Below are 16,554 nucleotides of genomic sequence, written 5' to 3' on the forward strand. Positions count from 1 at the left end.
ACTCCACAACATCATTCCTTTTAATCACATGATCTGCTGTGGCTCATGAAAGAGAACTTATTTGTAGAATAACTGTTGGGATACATTATTTTTTCGTTATTGAGCCATTTGCCCAAACTTTCTTTCCAGTGAGTAATCCCTCCCTATTTTTATTTGTTGGCCAATCTTTTTACAGTAAATCCTCTTACTCAGCGGTCCCCAACCCCCGGGCCTCGGACCGGTACCGGTCCGTGAGTCGTTTGGTACCGGGCCGCGAGAGTTGAGGCTCAGGTGTGAAATGTTTAGTTTTCAGGGTTTGTATCGGTTTTCAGTGTTATTTTGTTATCGTTTTTATCGTTTACTCGGTTTTCCTGGGTCTTTTCACGTGTGTTATGAATAAATCTTATTTTTTTCGGTACAGGTACTAGTTTTATTTTGTTTTATTTATCCGCGACACCTTAAAGGCCGGTCCATGAAAATATTGTCGGGCATAAACCGGTCCGTGGCGCAAAAAAAGTTGGGGACCGCTGCTCTTCCTGACCTTTTGTCCGACCAAATTCAGTGTGACATTCTTCTTCAGGTGTTTTTGGAACTACACAACTTGTACAGACTTTTGTTGCATCTGTTTTTTTTGAAGCAGATGTTGAGCATATGGTTTTAAAATACATGATGTAAAAATACCACAAACAATGGGATACATGATATCCACATTTCTGGCAATTCAGTAGGTGTAGCGGCGTAGCTGTAGGTGAGGAGGTCGATTAGAAGGTTGGTGGGTCGATCCCTGGCTCCCTCAGTCTGCATGAGCACGATACTAACGCCCTCTGTGATGCGTCCATCCACAGTGTGTGAATGTTAGCTAGAAGCTAGGGATGCACCGATACCGATACTGGTATCGGGTATCGGGGCCGATACTGTAAAATGTGTGTGTACTCATACTCGTAAAAGTTAACCGATACCATGAACCGATACCAACTTGTTTCATTAATCAGAGGGTGACTTGTCATTTCTGTTGTAGTTTTTTAGATTGGCCACTAGGGGGACATCCCGCGCTAAACAGGCACAGGCGAGTGAGACTGGCGGCTCCAGATAAAAAAGAGAAACTGGGGGCTGCTGTAGCTAGGCTAAACAAAATGTCAGCAGTGTGGAACAGCCAACTTTAACTCAGGTTTTGGAAAAGCGATGAAAAATGTCAAGAGAAAATCCACGGGCAGTTAAAATAACAGAGGCTCGACTCATTTTATCGCTCTGGATGACCAGCCAATGCCGGTCGTGGAAAACATAGGATTGCACCGTCTTCTCAGCATACTCGAGCTGCGATATGAAATTCCCAACCGCCCACACATCAGGGAGATAATGGTGCCAAAACTTTCTGAAGAGGTAAAGACAAGCAGTGTGTGCGATGTCAGTCCTTGGTTTAACGGCACAGTGGACTGATGATCCACGGGCAGATGGGGAGTTCGTTCGTCAATGCCAAATACTTTCGTTATTTTGTTTGTTTGTTTACAATATGGACACTCAGCAATAATTTAAAAGTTTATTTTATTCTCAAACCTAATTTGTATTTATTTTATTCCAAACAGAAGTGTTTATTTATTATTCTGAAAGCTCGAGACAGTGCCAATAGTTTTTGTTAAATTACAATGTGGAGACTCTGCAATAATTTAACAGAAGTGCTTATTTTTATTAAGATTTTATTTTTTATCGGCAGAGAATAAAATAAAACCTGTCTTCCAATTCATTGTATTTGAGTGTGTGTGTGTGTGTGTGTGTGTGTGTGTGTGTGTGTGTGTGTGTGTGTGTGTGTGTGTGTGTGGTAGAAGTATCGGGTTTTGTACTCTGTATCGGCAAGTACTCAGATCCAAGTATCGGTATCGTATCGGTTTGAAAAAATTGGTATCGTTGCATCCCTACTAGAAGCACTTAAAAGCGTAGAAGACGGTGCTTGTGTGGCTGAATGTGGCGTGTTGTATGAAGCTCTGAGTGCAGAATAAGAATCAGTCCATTTTAAAACACATGTGACCAGTGGAAATATGAATGTGTCCCTATGCAGCAGCTCACTCTCAACTCTCAACTGGCAATTTTCATGAATAACACTCCTGTATTAGCAGTTATTATTGTTCTTAATGACGACTTTAATAACTGACAGCAACAACTGGGTCGTATTCATCTAAAACACAAACCTACTGCCAAACCAAGTGAAAACATGCAACATCCCAAAGAAACAAAAGCACAGAGGTGCTGACAGAAGAGGAAGCCACGGCTGCCACCGTATGACTCCAGCATGCTAGAACGAGTGCAGGCAGAGCGAGTCGGAGGAAATGTGTCAGAGAAGAAAAGAGTCTTTGAGTCTCTTCTCTGACTTTCACACAGACGTGTCAGGTACACGTTCAGCTCTGTGTGGAGCCAAATGTTTGAGTGAAGAAATCAGCTATCATTCAGTCGGGTCCTACAAGTCAAGCCCTCGATACTGTGTGTGCGTGTGTGTGTGTGCGTGGCGTGCATTACCTTTTTCTCTCTCCTTTTCTGTTTCGCTCATCTTTTGGCTCTTTTCCCATCTGGAGAAACAACGACACCAAACACGCTGATCGCCTGTTCACAATAACTACTGTGTTCTTTCATGCTTCAGTCACAGTGTAGCAAAAACAGCACAGCAACCTGCTTTCAGCCAGGAAACATCAGTGGCTGCACTGAATCGTTTTGGATTCGGTGATTCAAGTAGTTATGGCAACAATTTCATTACCAAGAGGCTGAGCGTGCAACCATCACAAGATGACTGCACAAGTCGCCTGGTCAGAGGCAAAGTGTCTCCAAACAATCACGGCCTACAAATACACAGACTGTGCAGCCAGACTAGCAGCAGCGTTCTGGTTTCTGCCTCCAGTCTGAATGTTACTGATCAGTCAGGTATCCCAATAATCATCTGTCAGAGAGCAGGTTATATCTGCTTTAATGCAACCTCGAAACCTTTGTCTGAAAACAGTTCAGTAGCTTTGTTAGCTCTTTGTGGAGAGCGATCAGCTGGCCTGGATATGCCATCGTAATTTCATTGTTTTCAGTGAAATCAAAATCGAGGCTTTGGCAGAAAGTGAAGGAATCTTGTTGCTGCCGTTTGGTGTTTAACACTTTCAGTACATATGAATATGAAAAAATGTTTCCAGAGTAAACGTTCAGTCTGCAGAAGCTCAGTCTCTGTGAAGTTTGAGCAGACTCTACATGCCATCCCTCAGCCAACTCACCTGCTCTGTGCAGCTTTAATTCAAAAATAACCTCCATGTTATTTCTGGGACACTTTTGAAACCCTCTACTTCCACTTCTGCTCGAACTGTCGTATGATGCAAGCAGTGCTTTGTGTGGGATCAGCTCCAGAGGCAGCATCAAAGCAGGAATGTGATATAACCGCGCCCATTGTCTTCGCAGGGTGAAGCATCCTTCAGTATGTTACGGGGCCTTTGGCAGGTGACACAGCTGGATGGAGCTGGAGACTGCACTCAGGGGTAGAACCAGCCAGCGTCGTGTCAGTGATGACGCCTGATTCCCAAACTTGACTTAACAAGAAATGTCTAAAAATGGACGAACTCATTCACACTATTGACATCCTGTTTCTCTTTCTTCTACCTTATTCTAGCTGCTCTGACCTTTGCTGGTTAACTCCTCCCTCAGTTTTCAGCCGGTTTTCACCATTCAAACTTTAAACTGTTCTGCTCCTTCTGCTAATTCCTGCTATATCTTTTCGTGCTCATAACTGTTATACTTTTTGAGATATTAAGCTTTTTATGCCATTTTCTGGCCCATTTTCCTGAATAGGACGGTAGGTGTAATCACCAGTTTGGCTCACCGGGCTGAGACATGTTTTAGCTCAGTGAGATGAGCAGCCGTTCTCAGAGCGGGAGGCCCAGGTTCGAACCCTGCTCATGGCAACAATTTCTTCAGTTAACAGTTCAACTTTTTTTTTTAACTCTTTTTAGCAGAATCTTCAGTTTCTTCACCTGTTATCAATTAACCGAGAACCAGTTTGGCTCAGTGAGCTGAGCAGCTTTGACACGAGGAGGCCCGGGTTTGAACCCCGCTCATGGCAACATTTCCTTCCAGCAGACAGTTTAACTTTTTCACCTTTTTTCAGTACAAATTTCTGTTTCTTCACCTGCAGAATTTTCGGTTTCTTCACCTGCAGAATTTTCGGTTTCTTCACCTCCTCTCAGCACAGTTTTACTTCTTCTGCAGTTTTCAGCAGATTCCACTACGAGGCATTCACACTGCATTTTCGCAGGAAATGCAACTTTTTCTAGTTGAATTTATGTTTTTCTGATGCCACACATGTTACACCAGTCTGTTAGGACATACTTCCTCATCCAGAAATAAACTACTCTACTGCAATTTTATGCGTGTACAAAAATGTTTTTTTCCAGACAAAAGTGTGCTGTGTAAACAGAGACTATAGCCTAAGATCACAAGTACAGCAAGTGATCTCTCACAGCTGTTTAGGGTGCAAAACCACTTGTACTCATTATTCAGTGCAATAACGTTTTAATGAGCACTATTATGTTTTAATGAGCAGAGATATGTGACGTGACTCAAACTGACTGGTTTCATCATTAATGGATGAAAACTATTAGTAAAACATTAACTCACATCACACCATCAACAACAGTCTTCATCAAATCACATCACACTCCTGAGTGCCCATCATGTCTCCTAGTGCAGCTTAAGTAGAGTTACATGACCGAGCTACCAAATCAGAAACCTGTCTCATACATGTACATGAGAAACTGTAAATGTATCGCTCACAGTTTCTAACGTATATAAAGATATAGGAGGCAGGCTTCAGAGACACAGAGATATCCTGTATGTGATCGACAGGGTTTGTCTGTGTTATTGATCTCAGAGTTGTTCTGATTTGGCGCTATACTATACTATACTTTTATACAAATAAAAGTGACCTGAACTGAATAAAGTGTAATTGTGGACAGCATCACACACACACTCGGGAGGCTTTGTTTCAACATCAATTATATAAAAGCATTTAAAACCAAGCTAATCTGGTCCTAACCAAGGAGCCAGTGTGTTATGAGGCGTTCACAGCCTGATGAAAGGTAGGAAAAACTGTTTATGTAGAGGTGTTGTGTACTGATGAAGTGGTTTAAAAGTGTTTTTAAGCATACTTACCTTTGCCTTTGGTTGGTATCTGCAGCCGTTGTGTTGGAACGATGGATACAACCCGCTCTGCAGAATACATTTAAAAGGTTTCAATGATGCTAAATAGTAAAATCAATACTCTTTGCTGTAAATAGATGAACACTGTTAAAGCTATACGGCCGGCTTCGATGTGTGCGCATCTTATTTTTTATATTTGGAGTAATGGTGTTTGCTGATCGCGTTCATTCATTTCAAGCATCTTGTTAGTAGTTTTAATTTTTATTACATATTTATTTTTTTACATGTATATATGTTTTTATTCTTTTATTATTGACAAAAGCTTAGAAGAAAATTACAGTTTCAAACTGAACATACTACATACAGAAATGCAAACATGTGGAAGTTATAATAAATCATTTAAAGAAATATAGATGTTCGTATTCTTTGCATGTGTGATGATGTTTGTGCAAAGTTTGGTTAAGCTGAGGAGACGACACAGACATTTATACATCCATATACTCTGATCATCATCGCTGTTATCTTCAACACTAGTCTGTGTTTATCTCGGCATCGTTGGCTGGATGCACCAACAGGGCTTCACAACGTTTGAGGGTTGACGTCAGCATCAGTGATAAACCCAACCTGCTGCCTGCAGAATAGGTCAGTTGTTCTTTCATGTCTTGGCGGTCGGTGGACGAGGAAAATGTTTACTGACACGAACCAGAAAGATTTCTTTTTTTTTCCAAGTCAAAACTTAGGGTTAGGATATGTTTGGGGTTATCACTGATGATGACTTAGACCTCCAACAGTTACATTACCATCCACGCTGTTCTGCTGTGCAGTAACACAACACATGGCCAGATCGATAGAAAAACAACTTTAAGAGGATAAAAAGACTGCTTAGACCCTCCTCCTCTTCCTCACTGATTCCTCTGTGGTCATTAACCTGACTATCCCTCATCTCTAGTTCTGGAGAGAGACACTGTTAAAAACATAACCCAGCAAGCTGCAGGCTGGAAGCCAAACAGACGAGAGCTGCGACACAAAACACATAAAAAACACGGTGCACATTTAAGAGTCACTAACCGGCTGAGTTTGCTGGTCACAGGTTCTTCATTGTGCGTCAAAACTTCTGCTTCTGTGCTGTCACTGTTCATGTGCTGCCTTGGGGAAGAACTACAGCAGAACACAAAGGAAACAAAGGTAGAGTGAGCATGCAGCCAGGACTTCATGGCACAGATCACAGATCCACTGAGCTCTGAAGCTTCACGTATGCATGAAAACACCTGCATGTGCATGTGAGATCTCAACAACATCCTTATGAATATTTGACACAGAGAGAGAAATGATGAACCAGTCACGACTTTACACTTAGTGACGAGAGAGACGTGTTTTAGACAGATTCACAGGGACGTTCTGCAGCGTTTTGGTCCTTCCTCGGTGTGGTTAAAGAAGTAAACGGTGTGATAATGAGCATGATTGAGGTAAAGGCATGGGTAGAGAACAGAGGAAGGAAGTATAAAGCATTTTAAGGGCTGTAAAAGTAGGACAAGCTTAGGGCAAAGCAAGAAGAAACAGCCGCTGTGTGAAATTCTCTGAATTTTCAAAACATATGAAACTGGTAGCAGCCGAGGGAGTCTCACTAAGTCCCAAATCTATGGCACCAAGAGAAAATAGAGAGGACACATAGTGCTTTATCCCAGCACTGATGTGGTTGTGGTACCATTGTTCCCATTTTCCTGAAAAGCAAACCTTTGTGGTCATCTGTGTAATGCCAGTTCTCTGAGGTGGGAGCAGCATCATGTTACTGTATCTACAAAACTCTCAGCCGGCCTTAAAAACACATGTTGTGATGTGTTAACATTGTTTTTACTCTACCTCACTGTTAACACCTGTATGATGGCACGATATCCATCAGTGGTATCCAAGCAGGAGTCAGTTTAAGCACAGAAGTGTGAGTAAGAGGACTTAACTGACTGTTCATTGATGCAGCAGATTCCTGATGGTTTGCTTCTCCGTCAGGTTACACCTCCTCTTTTTCAGCTGCAGTTTCTTATGTTTTATGAATTTCAAACAGCAGCTGCCTTTAAGTGGGGAAACGGTATTTCCAGATAAACTTGGCAGGACTTGCCTCTCTAACTTTGAGCTGAATGATGGACTCATTTCTAATCCTGCCGAACTCGGTCACTCGCAGTGAAGACCTTAACATCTTCTGCTCAGCCTCCTTTCTTTGTCAGCACCAGAGTCTCTCTGACCCATAACCCACAGCAGGTCTCACGATCACCTTCCTTTTCACTCTTGCAGCTATCTTTGCAGAACAAACACTTGTCTCCATGCACTCCACCCTGTCTGCACTCCTTTCTCCACCTCTTGTGCAACCATCTGTTGCTTTGGGTGTTTAAACTCAGCTACCTGCACCTGTCAGGGCGCTGGGTCTTTGATTTCTTAGGTTACATTTGGATATGTTGAGTTCTTGTGTTGTTTTTAGTTATCATCAAGGTCCCTTTAGTTTTGAGTCTTTGTCTGTGCAGTCTGTCTTATCCTCTATGGACTGTTGTCATGTGTTTCATGTCTGTGTGTTCCATGTTGTCAAGCTTGTGTTGTCATGTCTACATCCCATTATGTTGCCTGTGGTCCACTATGACACTGAGAGGCTGACCTCTGACCTGTCTCAGGTTGGTGGTGCTGCAGCCAGGGTACAGGACATGTTGACCACAGTGCTGGCATACATTGAGGATGTGCTGTCTGGCAAGGTGACAGCAGACAACAGCATGGGCCATTTCCTGATGGATCTGGTAAACAAGGTGCCCACTATCTCACCTGAGGACTTTGAGAACATGCTCAATTCTAACATCAATGACCTGTTGATGGTGACCTACCTGTCCAACCTCACCCAAGCACAGATTGCTCTCAATGAGAAGCTGGTGCTGCTCTGAGAGGGTTTCTTTGAAGTCATTCATATTTAATTTTTGTACCTTTACTAAACAGTGTGTTTAGTTTTGCTTCTCCTGTGGCGTCATGTTCATGTGTCAGCTGTGTTTCCATTTCCCTCGTTACCCTTCAGTGTATTTAAGTCCTCTGTCTGTTTTACGTTTGTATGCAGAGTTTTCTATGTTTTTCTAACAGCCAGAATAAAAGTCTGACTCATCTCACCGAGATAAAGAAGCTTTAGGTTTGTCTGAGGTTAACCAGCTGGTTACTACACTGTGTGCCCTGCTTGAACCTACCAAACACAATAACATCTGATGGTGGATGACACTGAAAAGTAAAAATGTCAGCAGAATCTTCTGTATGTGTGATCAACAGCTGCTTATATAAGTTCTGGTCATTTGGGTGAAATGTCTTGTGTAGCAGCCACAGCTCCAAAGCTGCTGCTCCAAGCACAAAACAGAGACTAAAGTCAAGGATTTGTGCTGCTCAGTTGTCTTTGTTTATGTTGTTAAGCATCATCTTTGTTTGTGTCTGTGTCAGTCTACACAAAATAGAAACTTTCTTACAAACGGTTTTAAGTTTTTCCCACAAAACAGACTCCAATTTTCCAAAGATTTCCAATTCTTGAGCTCCTGATTATGTCGGTCTTGATGCCAAACTGACAGTAAGTGAAGCTATCAGGTCAAAAATCATTTAAAAAACTAAATGTTTTGTGTGTAGGTGTCCTTCAGTGTGTTTGCCAGAGAGACAGGGGAACGGAGAGAAATAGAACAGAGGAAAGTAATTGTAGTGGGAGGAATAACGCTCACCTCTGGCCCTGCGTGGGCAAACCGCTGTGTGTGTGTGTGTGTGTGTGTGTGTGTGTGTGTCTAAATACAGTAGATTGGTGCGACTCTCGAGTGCTCTGACATGCATTACGTTTCTCTCCATCCACTGTTTTCCTGACTATCTTCCTCCTGAACCTCTCTCTCCCTCACTCTGCCCCTCGATCTCATCTCCTCCTCATCCTCCCACTCGGTGCACTCAGCATTGCAAATCAACCCGCCAACACTCACACACGCACACACAGCCAAAGGGATTTACTGTCAGGATCAGCAGGTTGTGTTGCTATGCTTATACTCATGTTGTACCTGTTACTTTATTTACTGCCTCTTTCTGTTCCACATGCAAATTTGTGTTCACAGTTTGTAGCTCACATCGCCACAGCCGTTTAGCTGCCAGGAGAAACAGTAAACAGGTTTTTTTGCAACATTTTTTGCAACATTTTTTGTAACATTTTTTGTAACATTTTTTGTAACATTTTTTGTAACATTTTTGTAACATTTGTTTGTTACTTGATAATCTTAGTTTGTGACTGGGACACATCAGATTACACAAAAGAAAATAGAATTCAGGCTCTAAGCTGCCTTCTAAAAGTTTGTTAAAACTAACATTAGTAATTAAATCAGTTCTTTATGAACTAATTATGAGAATCTTCATGCTGCTTTAGCTGCATTTTTGTGGCATTTATGATACTGTACAGACGAGAATGTGAATCCAGGATAAAAATGAGTGAGTGCTTGGGGTGCACACACCACTAGGACTAAATGAATCCCCGGTCCAATCCCTTGCCAGGCCGCCCCTGCTAACCCGCCCCACATTTTTTGGCTGTTTCTATACCGCTGAGGTAAAATGCCAAAAAAGCTTTTTTGATACATCATGGCCATCAGAGGGACTGGTAACAGGAAGTAACAGGCCACAAATCCCAGGCCTGCTTAGACAAACGCCAAAAGTCATTTTACAGGCATTTTCCTTCCTTTCATCCAGTATAGAGTCGCAGCAGAGCTGGAGCCAATCACAGCTGTCACAGGGTCCCAGGAGGAAGCTGAACTACCCGGGAAGAACATGCAAACTCCACACAGAGGAGAACCAGCCTGGCGTCAAACCCAGGACCACCTTGTGTGAAGGGACAACCCACTGTACCAGTTTGCACACTGTGCTACACAAAACTGATGTAATCTGTGCAAAGACTGTAAAACATACAGTGGGTGTGAAACTAGTGAAAAGATGATGAAAGAAACATTGCTACACATGTTTGTATAATAATAATAATAATAATAATAACAATTAGTGTTCTAAACATACTGATGTGTATTTGTGCAACACTTGATGAGCAGAAAAACATGACAAGTGCACTGCTCTGTAGAGAATGGATAATAGTCTGAGAGCGAGCATCATATTATATTTGATGGCTAGACATTTATAAAATTAGTTATGTGGATTTTGGAGTGATGGCAAATGCAATTACGCCCACAGTGCTCTACAAAACATTATGTGTTGTTTGTGGCAATTGTTAGGAGTGTTTTAAAGCCCCTACATATGGATTCATCTACTGTCAGCTGGCTTTGACTGGTTATAGTTGCTGTAGCTGAAATAATAAATATCTGAGATACTAACCACAGACATGTGGCTGTCACAGATGCCTCAAATGAATCTGCATGCAAGGACATCTCAGACATCTCTGTTGTTTAGCCAATGAAGCTTAGTTCAGACCAGTGAAACAGGCTGGTGAAATCTTTTCCTTTAAAGAGCAACCAATCGTTCAGAGTCAATCCAACACTCTTCTGTTGTCTAAAAACATTAGAAACACTTCATAAAGCCACAGTCTTGCACTAGGTGTCAAATTACTTCATTATGATGACCATTTACAAGCACTGTCCTTCAGCACAATCTGATGAATTTCATGGTTTACAGAACAGAAGGATAGAGGGCTTCCTCATACACGACCACAGCCAGGTTTGGAGAGGCATCCTCAAGAACCTCAAAGGCCATGGCTCCAACAGTAGCCTCACACTAGCAGAGGAGCTCAACAACTTGTTTGCTCAGTTTGAGACCAAAGAAGTTGATTATCATATAAATGGCGGTAAAAAACGGCACGATCGTAGATTCGATCGTAGACTTTCAACCCAGCTGCAACAGTCGCGGCACAGCTCGCAGAGCTGCACGACCGCCCGATGTGCCACGAAGATTGTGTCTTGTGAAACAGGATGTGATGTGCAAATTATCACCAGACACCCGCAACACAAGCGATGCGGCGAGCATAAAAATGGCTGGAGAGAGTTCAACCCCAGGAGAGCTGCTGACGTTGACGGCATCCCAGCGACTGTGGACAAAGCCTGTGCGGATCAACTGGGAGGTATCCTTACCAGGCTGTTCAGCCTCTCTCTGACTCATGCCACTGTCCCCACCTGTCTGAAGGCCTCCACCATCATTCCCATTCAAAAGACTGAAATATACACCGTCAATGACTACAGACCTACAGCCTTCAAAAGAAGTCATCAAGTGTTTTGAGTGGATGGTGTCAACCAGTTTGCTTACTGAGCAAAAACGGTCCATGGAAGATGCCATCACCCTTCACAGACCGGTAAGCGATCCTCACCAAACTGCCCCGATCAGTCAGACTCGGCCACCACCTCGTCCCTCTACTGTCACTCAGCACCGTAACTCTACAGGGCTGCCTTCCAAGCCCCCTACTCTACAGCCTGTCCACACACGACTGTACACCACCCACCCAACGTCAGCAAACGTATGTCGACGACACCTCCGTGGTTACACTCATGTGTGACGGAGATTAGACAGCCTACAGGGCAGAGGTAGAGAACTTGTCCCACTGCTGCTCAGAAAATAACCTGAACGAGCTTAAAGCAAAAGAACTCAACATGAAGTTCAGGAGGCACAGACAGGTCCACTCCCCTCCCATTACAGAGGGAGAACGAGTGGAATCTGGCTCCACCTTCAGGTTTCTGGACACCTAAATCTCTGCTGATCTCATTTGGAGCCACAACACCATAAACTCTGGTAAAGAAGGCCCAGCAGTTGCAGCACTTCCTCTGTGTCATGAGGAAGAGTAACTGGGACCAGAGGCTGCTACTGGGTTTCTACCACTCCTCAGTGTTTGGTATGCAGGGGTCACAACTGAATTTCCATCCTATTTAAATCCCATTAAATAGGATGGAAATTAGATCATTAGAAACTTCGACTTTGTTCTGATGAACACTAATTTGAAATGTTTTAATTCAGCTGTTATGTCCTTGTAAGGTGCAGAGAAGGTGTAAAACATGGAGCTGGAGGTAGGATGGATTTGGGAGTCTTTCTCACTGACATATTCAGAATTCAAGACAGCACTTAACCAACATCTTAAAGAGACAAACCATGCCATGTGGTTTCTGCTTTGTACCTCAACAGGAAAACAAGCAAAAATCCCATGTCTGCCTCTGTAAGACCTGCGTGACCAAGAAGTACCATCAACCAAGCCTTTACAATCACTGACTTAAAACTAAGACTTGGACTGAAGAAGGAAAAAAGCAAAGGGGAAAAAAACAGCAAATCAGTGCTCAACATATACGGGAACAGGTAAAAACACAAACCTGTTCTCCAAACAAAAGATGAGTATTGTGAAGCACTCGGCCTCATCACACATGGGCGGTTAGGGGTGCTCTGTGAGTATCTGGCCATTCAGTCACTGTACAACCACAGTGACAGCTTGGGCCATATTGACCAAGCTTGGACTGCAGATCCATATTGGACCCAGTGGGAGGACTGGACTTTGTCACTGACTCTGTTCATGGTTTTTATGGACGTAAGTTCTTTAAGAAGGGGGACCGGAGGGTGTGTTTCAACTACAGGGGGATCACACTCCTCAGCCTCCCTGGGAAAGTCTATGGAGAGTTCGTCCACTAGTCGAACCTCGGATACAAGAGGAACAATGTGGTTTTTGTCCAGGTCGCGGAACACTGGACCAGCTCTTTATCCTCTCGAGGATACTTGAGGGTGCATGGGAGTTTGCCCAACCAGTCTACATGTGTTTTGTGGACTTGGAGAAGGCATTCGACCGTGTCCCTCGGGGTGTCCTGTGGGAGGTGTTGCGGGAGTATGGGGTGTCTGGCCCATTGCTACGGGCCATTCGATCCCTATACAACTGTAGCAAGAGCTTGGTTCGCATAGGCGGCAATAAGTCGGACTCGTTCCCGGTGGGTGATGGGCTCCGCCAGGGCTGCCCTTTGTCACTGATTCTGTTCATAATTTTTTATGGACAGGATTTCTAGGTGCAGCCAAGTGGTGGAGGGCTTTCGCTTTGGTGGCCTCAGGATCTCATCTCTGATCTTTGCGGATGATGTGGTTCTGTTAGCTTCATCGGGTGAGGGCCTCCAGCTCGCACTGGAACGGTTCGCAGCCGAGTGTGAAGCAGCGGGAGTGTGGATCAGCACCTCCAAATCTGAGGCCATGGTTCTCAGCCGGAAAAGGGTGGAGTGCCCACTTCGGGTCGGGGATGAGTTCCTGCCCCAAGTGGAGGAGTTCAAGTATCTCGGGGTCTTGTTCGCGAGTGATGGGAGAAGGGAGCCGGAGATCGACAGACGGATTGGGGCTGCAGCTGCAGTAATGCAGACGCTGCACCGGTCCGTCGTGGTGAAGAGGGAGCTGAGTGTAAAAGCGAAGCTCTCAATTTACCGGACGATCTACGCCCCTACCCTCACCTATGGCCACGAGCTGTGGGTAGTGACCGAAAGAACGAGATCACGGATACAAGCGGCAGAAATGAGCTTCCTCCGAAGGGTGGCTGGCCTCTCCCTTAGAGATAGGGTGAGAAGTTCGGCCATCCGGGAGGGGCTCAGAGTAGAGCCGCTGCTGCTCCACATCGAAAGGAGCCAGCTGAGGTGGTTCGGGCATCTGACAAGGATGCCTCCTGGGCGCCTCCTGGGTGAGGTGTTCCGGGCATGTCCCACCGGGAGGAGGCCCCGGGGCAGACCCAGGACAAGCTGGAGAGATTATATCTCTGGGCTGGCCTGGGAACGCCTTGGTGTTCCCCTGGATAAGCTGGAGGAGGTGGCTGGGGAGAGGGAGGTCTGGGCTTCTCTGCTTAGGCTGCTGCCCCCGCGACCCGGCCTCGGATAAAGCGGATGAAGATGGATGGATGGATGGAAGTTCTAGTTCAAGCTAAGGGGTGGCGAGTCTCCTCTTTGGTAACTGGATGCTCTTGTCTCTGCTTTCTGAAGAGGATTTTATTTGTGTCGGCTTCATCAAGCGGCTGACTCCAGCTGTCCCTCTGTCCCTCTGTCCGAGTGACAGAGGGACAGAGGGACGAGTGAACTACAAAGACTATAAATGTTTGAAACAGTTTGAGGATTTTCATGTTTTAGAAAATTCAAATGTGTTATTCAATTATTTTGATTTTTTTACTCTATAATGCAAAACATGAGGAAAAAACAGTGGAAAGTCTTCTAATAAATAGATGTGCTGAAACCTTTCACTGGTGCTGTATTTGAGGAATGTTTTTCAAGATTTTCATCCTTAGATCAAACCAATGAAGCCGAGTGCCACAGGCAAACACAGAGAAGTCAGGAAGATGAAAACACATCTTTGGCTTCGTTCTTTTCATGGGTTTCTTTACTGTAAGAAAATATTGAATAAAACCAGATTTCTCCCCAGAAATTCTTGATCCCCTCACTCATAATCTGCTTACCCTCTTCTCATTTTGCCTCATGAGAATTGTTTATGGAGCATCAACAGACAGCTGTAGGTAAGAAATGCACCTTCGCGAGTCTCTGGTACATGGTTAATAATATGAAAATACGAGTAGAATACAAACGTGTTGTCTACAGATCTCAAGACAAACACAAACATAATGATGACAGATTTTCTCAGTCGGAAAAGAAGCTGAAGACTCGTCCATTTATGCACGATTAGATTTTATAGGCACTAAAACACAAAGTCCTAATCCCCCAAATCTACATTTTTATATATTTAAATAATAACTAAAATCATGAAATTAAATAATAATTAAAACTTTAAAAAGCAAAAGCCTTTGAAACACAGACTGACTTGATGCCCACTTTCATTACTGGACCACAACACAATGTTGGCGTCTTTGTTTTGTTTCATTTTGTATAACCAGAAACATAGAAGCTGGGTGAGAGCAACAGACACACATTAAAACACATTAAGGACGCATTTGTGTTTAATGTGCGTCTTTACCTGGGAACAGAGGATGAAGGTGAGTCGGAGGAGGAAGCAGCAGTGTAGACTAAAGCAGCAGTGGAGCTCTGACTAGAAGTGTTGTCCCTGGAGAAGGTGTTAGGTCATGAAATAGGCCCTACAGAGTATTTTGTTGGACAGCAATACAACAAAGAGGTGACTCTGGGAATCAGCTAATTTTGTGTATAATAATAGAGGGTTTCTTGTTGTTTTTTAACTTTTACAGAGAGTGAGTGGGGAGCACGTAGGTCGGACTCGAGCCCAGGTGGCTGCATTTCAGCCGCATGGCGTATAATTACCTGCTAAGCCAGGGGACTAAAGTCTTGATTTAAAAAGGATCCTTGTAAACATCTCTATTTATGGACTGCAGTGGTTGTTGTCCAACTACAGAATTCGCCACAGAATTGTTTAAAAGGCTGTAAGAAGAAAATTAACAAATAATTTTCTCATGTAAATTTTGGTTGTAAGTAACTGTAATTGGCAGACTGTTTCTATTGATTTATTGATTACTTCAAGGAGTCAAAGTAAGGCCACGCTTTTCCTTCTCCTTTTCAACCTTGAGTCTACTTTTATTTTTTCTAGCGTTATGCACTGTGATGACTGGAACAAAGAAAAAACGTTTAATGAAAATTCAGCTTAGTCACAACTGATTTACCTGCTGTTTACTGGGCTAGGGGCGGGGTTAACCAGGTCGGCCATGGCTGAGGGGGAGGTGCCTACAGTTGTCATGACAACAAGTTCAGGGTCCAGGATGAAGATCTCTTCCTGGGAGATTTCTGATACGTAGTTGAGATGTTCCTGAAGGTTTTAGCAAAGAATCAAACGAGAAGGTGTCATTAAGGTCACGGAGTGAAAATGACTAAAAACTAGAGCACAGGCGGTGAAATGTTACCTGTGCTCGGTCTATCCTGTAGAAACGATCGGCTGTCGTGGCTGAGGAGACACAAAAAGACGGTTTTAGCCAAATAAAGACAACGTGGGAAAATTACTATTCCTGTAAGCATGTCTTAAATTCGGCTCATTTAAAGCAGATTGCTGCAGGCGGTCATTAAGGTTCATGTCAGCAAATAACTCTGAACATTGTTCGTCTGTACACATGCTAGCTCCCACCTCCTGTGCCAATTACTGTGGGAAACCAATAGCCTGCAGAGTAACGAGACAAGACGCTGCCCCCACAGGGTGAGAAACTGTTGTTTCTTACACCATAAAATAATTGTATTTTATTTCAGTGCAATGGGGAACTTACAGTCATTTTGTGAAGACCAAATCAATGACTGCTGTGATGTAACAATGACTTTCTAACCAGACTCCATTTTTGTCCCATTGCACCGAGTTCACCTTTGTTCTGCATCATTATAATGAACATGTGCCAGTTTTATTCAGCCCAGCAGCTGGTAACACAATTCCTTTCAAACCATTCTGGGAATGTTGTTTTAAAGCCAGATTCTGTGCAGTTTGTCCATCTGAGCAGCTGGAGTAGGAAAGATAGTGTAATAT

The 16,554-nt window shown here is 43.7% G+C and overlaps 1 protein-coding gene across 2 annotated transcripts in view; it reads right to left on the reverse strand.

The window, feature by feature from the left end:
- Positions 1-16,554, reverse strand: part of LOC102781593 (diacylglycerol kinase zeta-like) — an 83,827-nt gene that overhangs the window by 9,780 nt on the left and 57,493 nt on the right. The window contains exons 28-33 of one of the 2 annotated variants that reach the window (XM_087836480.1): positions 15,950-15,990; positions 15,713-15,855; positions 15,058-15,144; positions 6,202-6,291; positions 5,146-5,202; positions 2,488-2,537 (exon numbers count right to left, since the gene is read on the reverse strand). In XM_087836480.1, coding sequence (XP_087692606.1) covers positions 2,488-2,537; positions 5,146-5,202; positions 6,202-6,291; positions 15,058-15,144; positions 15,713-15,855; positions 15,950-15,990 — 468 coding nt within the window. The remainder of the gene's footprint in view (positions 1-2,487; positions 2,538-5,145; positions 5,203-6,201; positions 6,292-15,057; positions 15,145-15,712; positions 15,856-15,949; positions 15,991-16,554) is intronic. The other variant, XM_087836479.1, reaches the window with a different exon arrangement.

Source organism: Neolamprologus brichardi, chromosome 23 (assembly GCF_056152115.1).
Source record: "Neolamprologus brichardi isolate AB-2024 chromosome 23, ASM5615211v1, whole genome shotgun sequence".
Lineage (NCBI taxonomy): Eukaryota > Metazoa > Chordata > Actinopteri > Cichliformes > Cichlidae > Neolamprologus > Neolamprologus brichardi.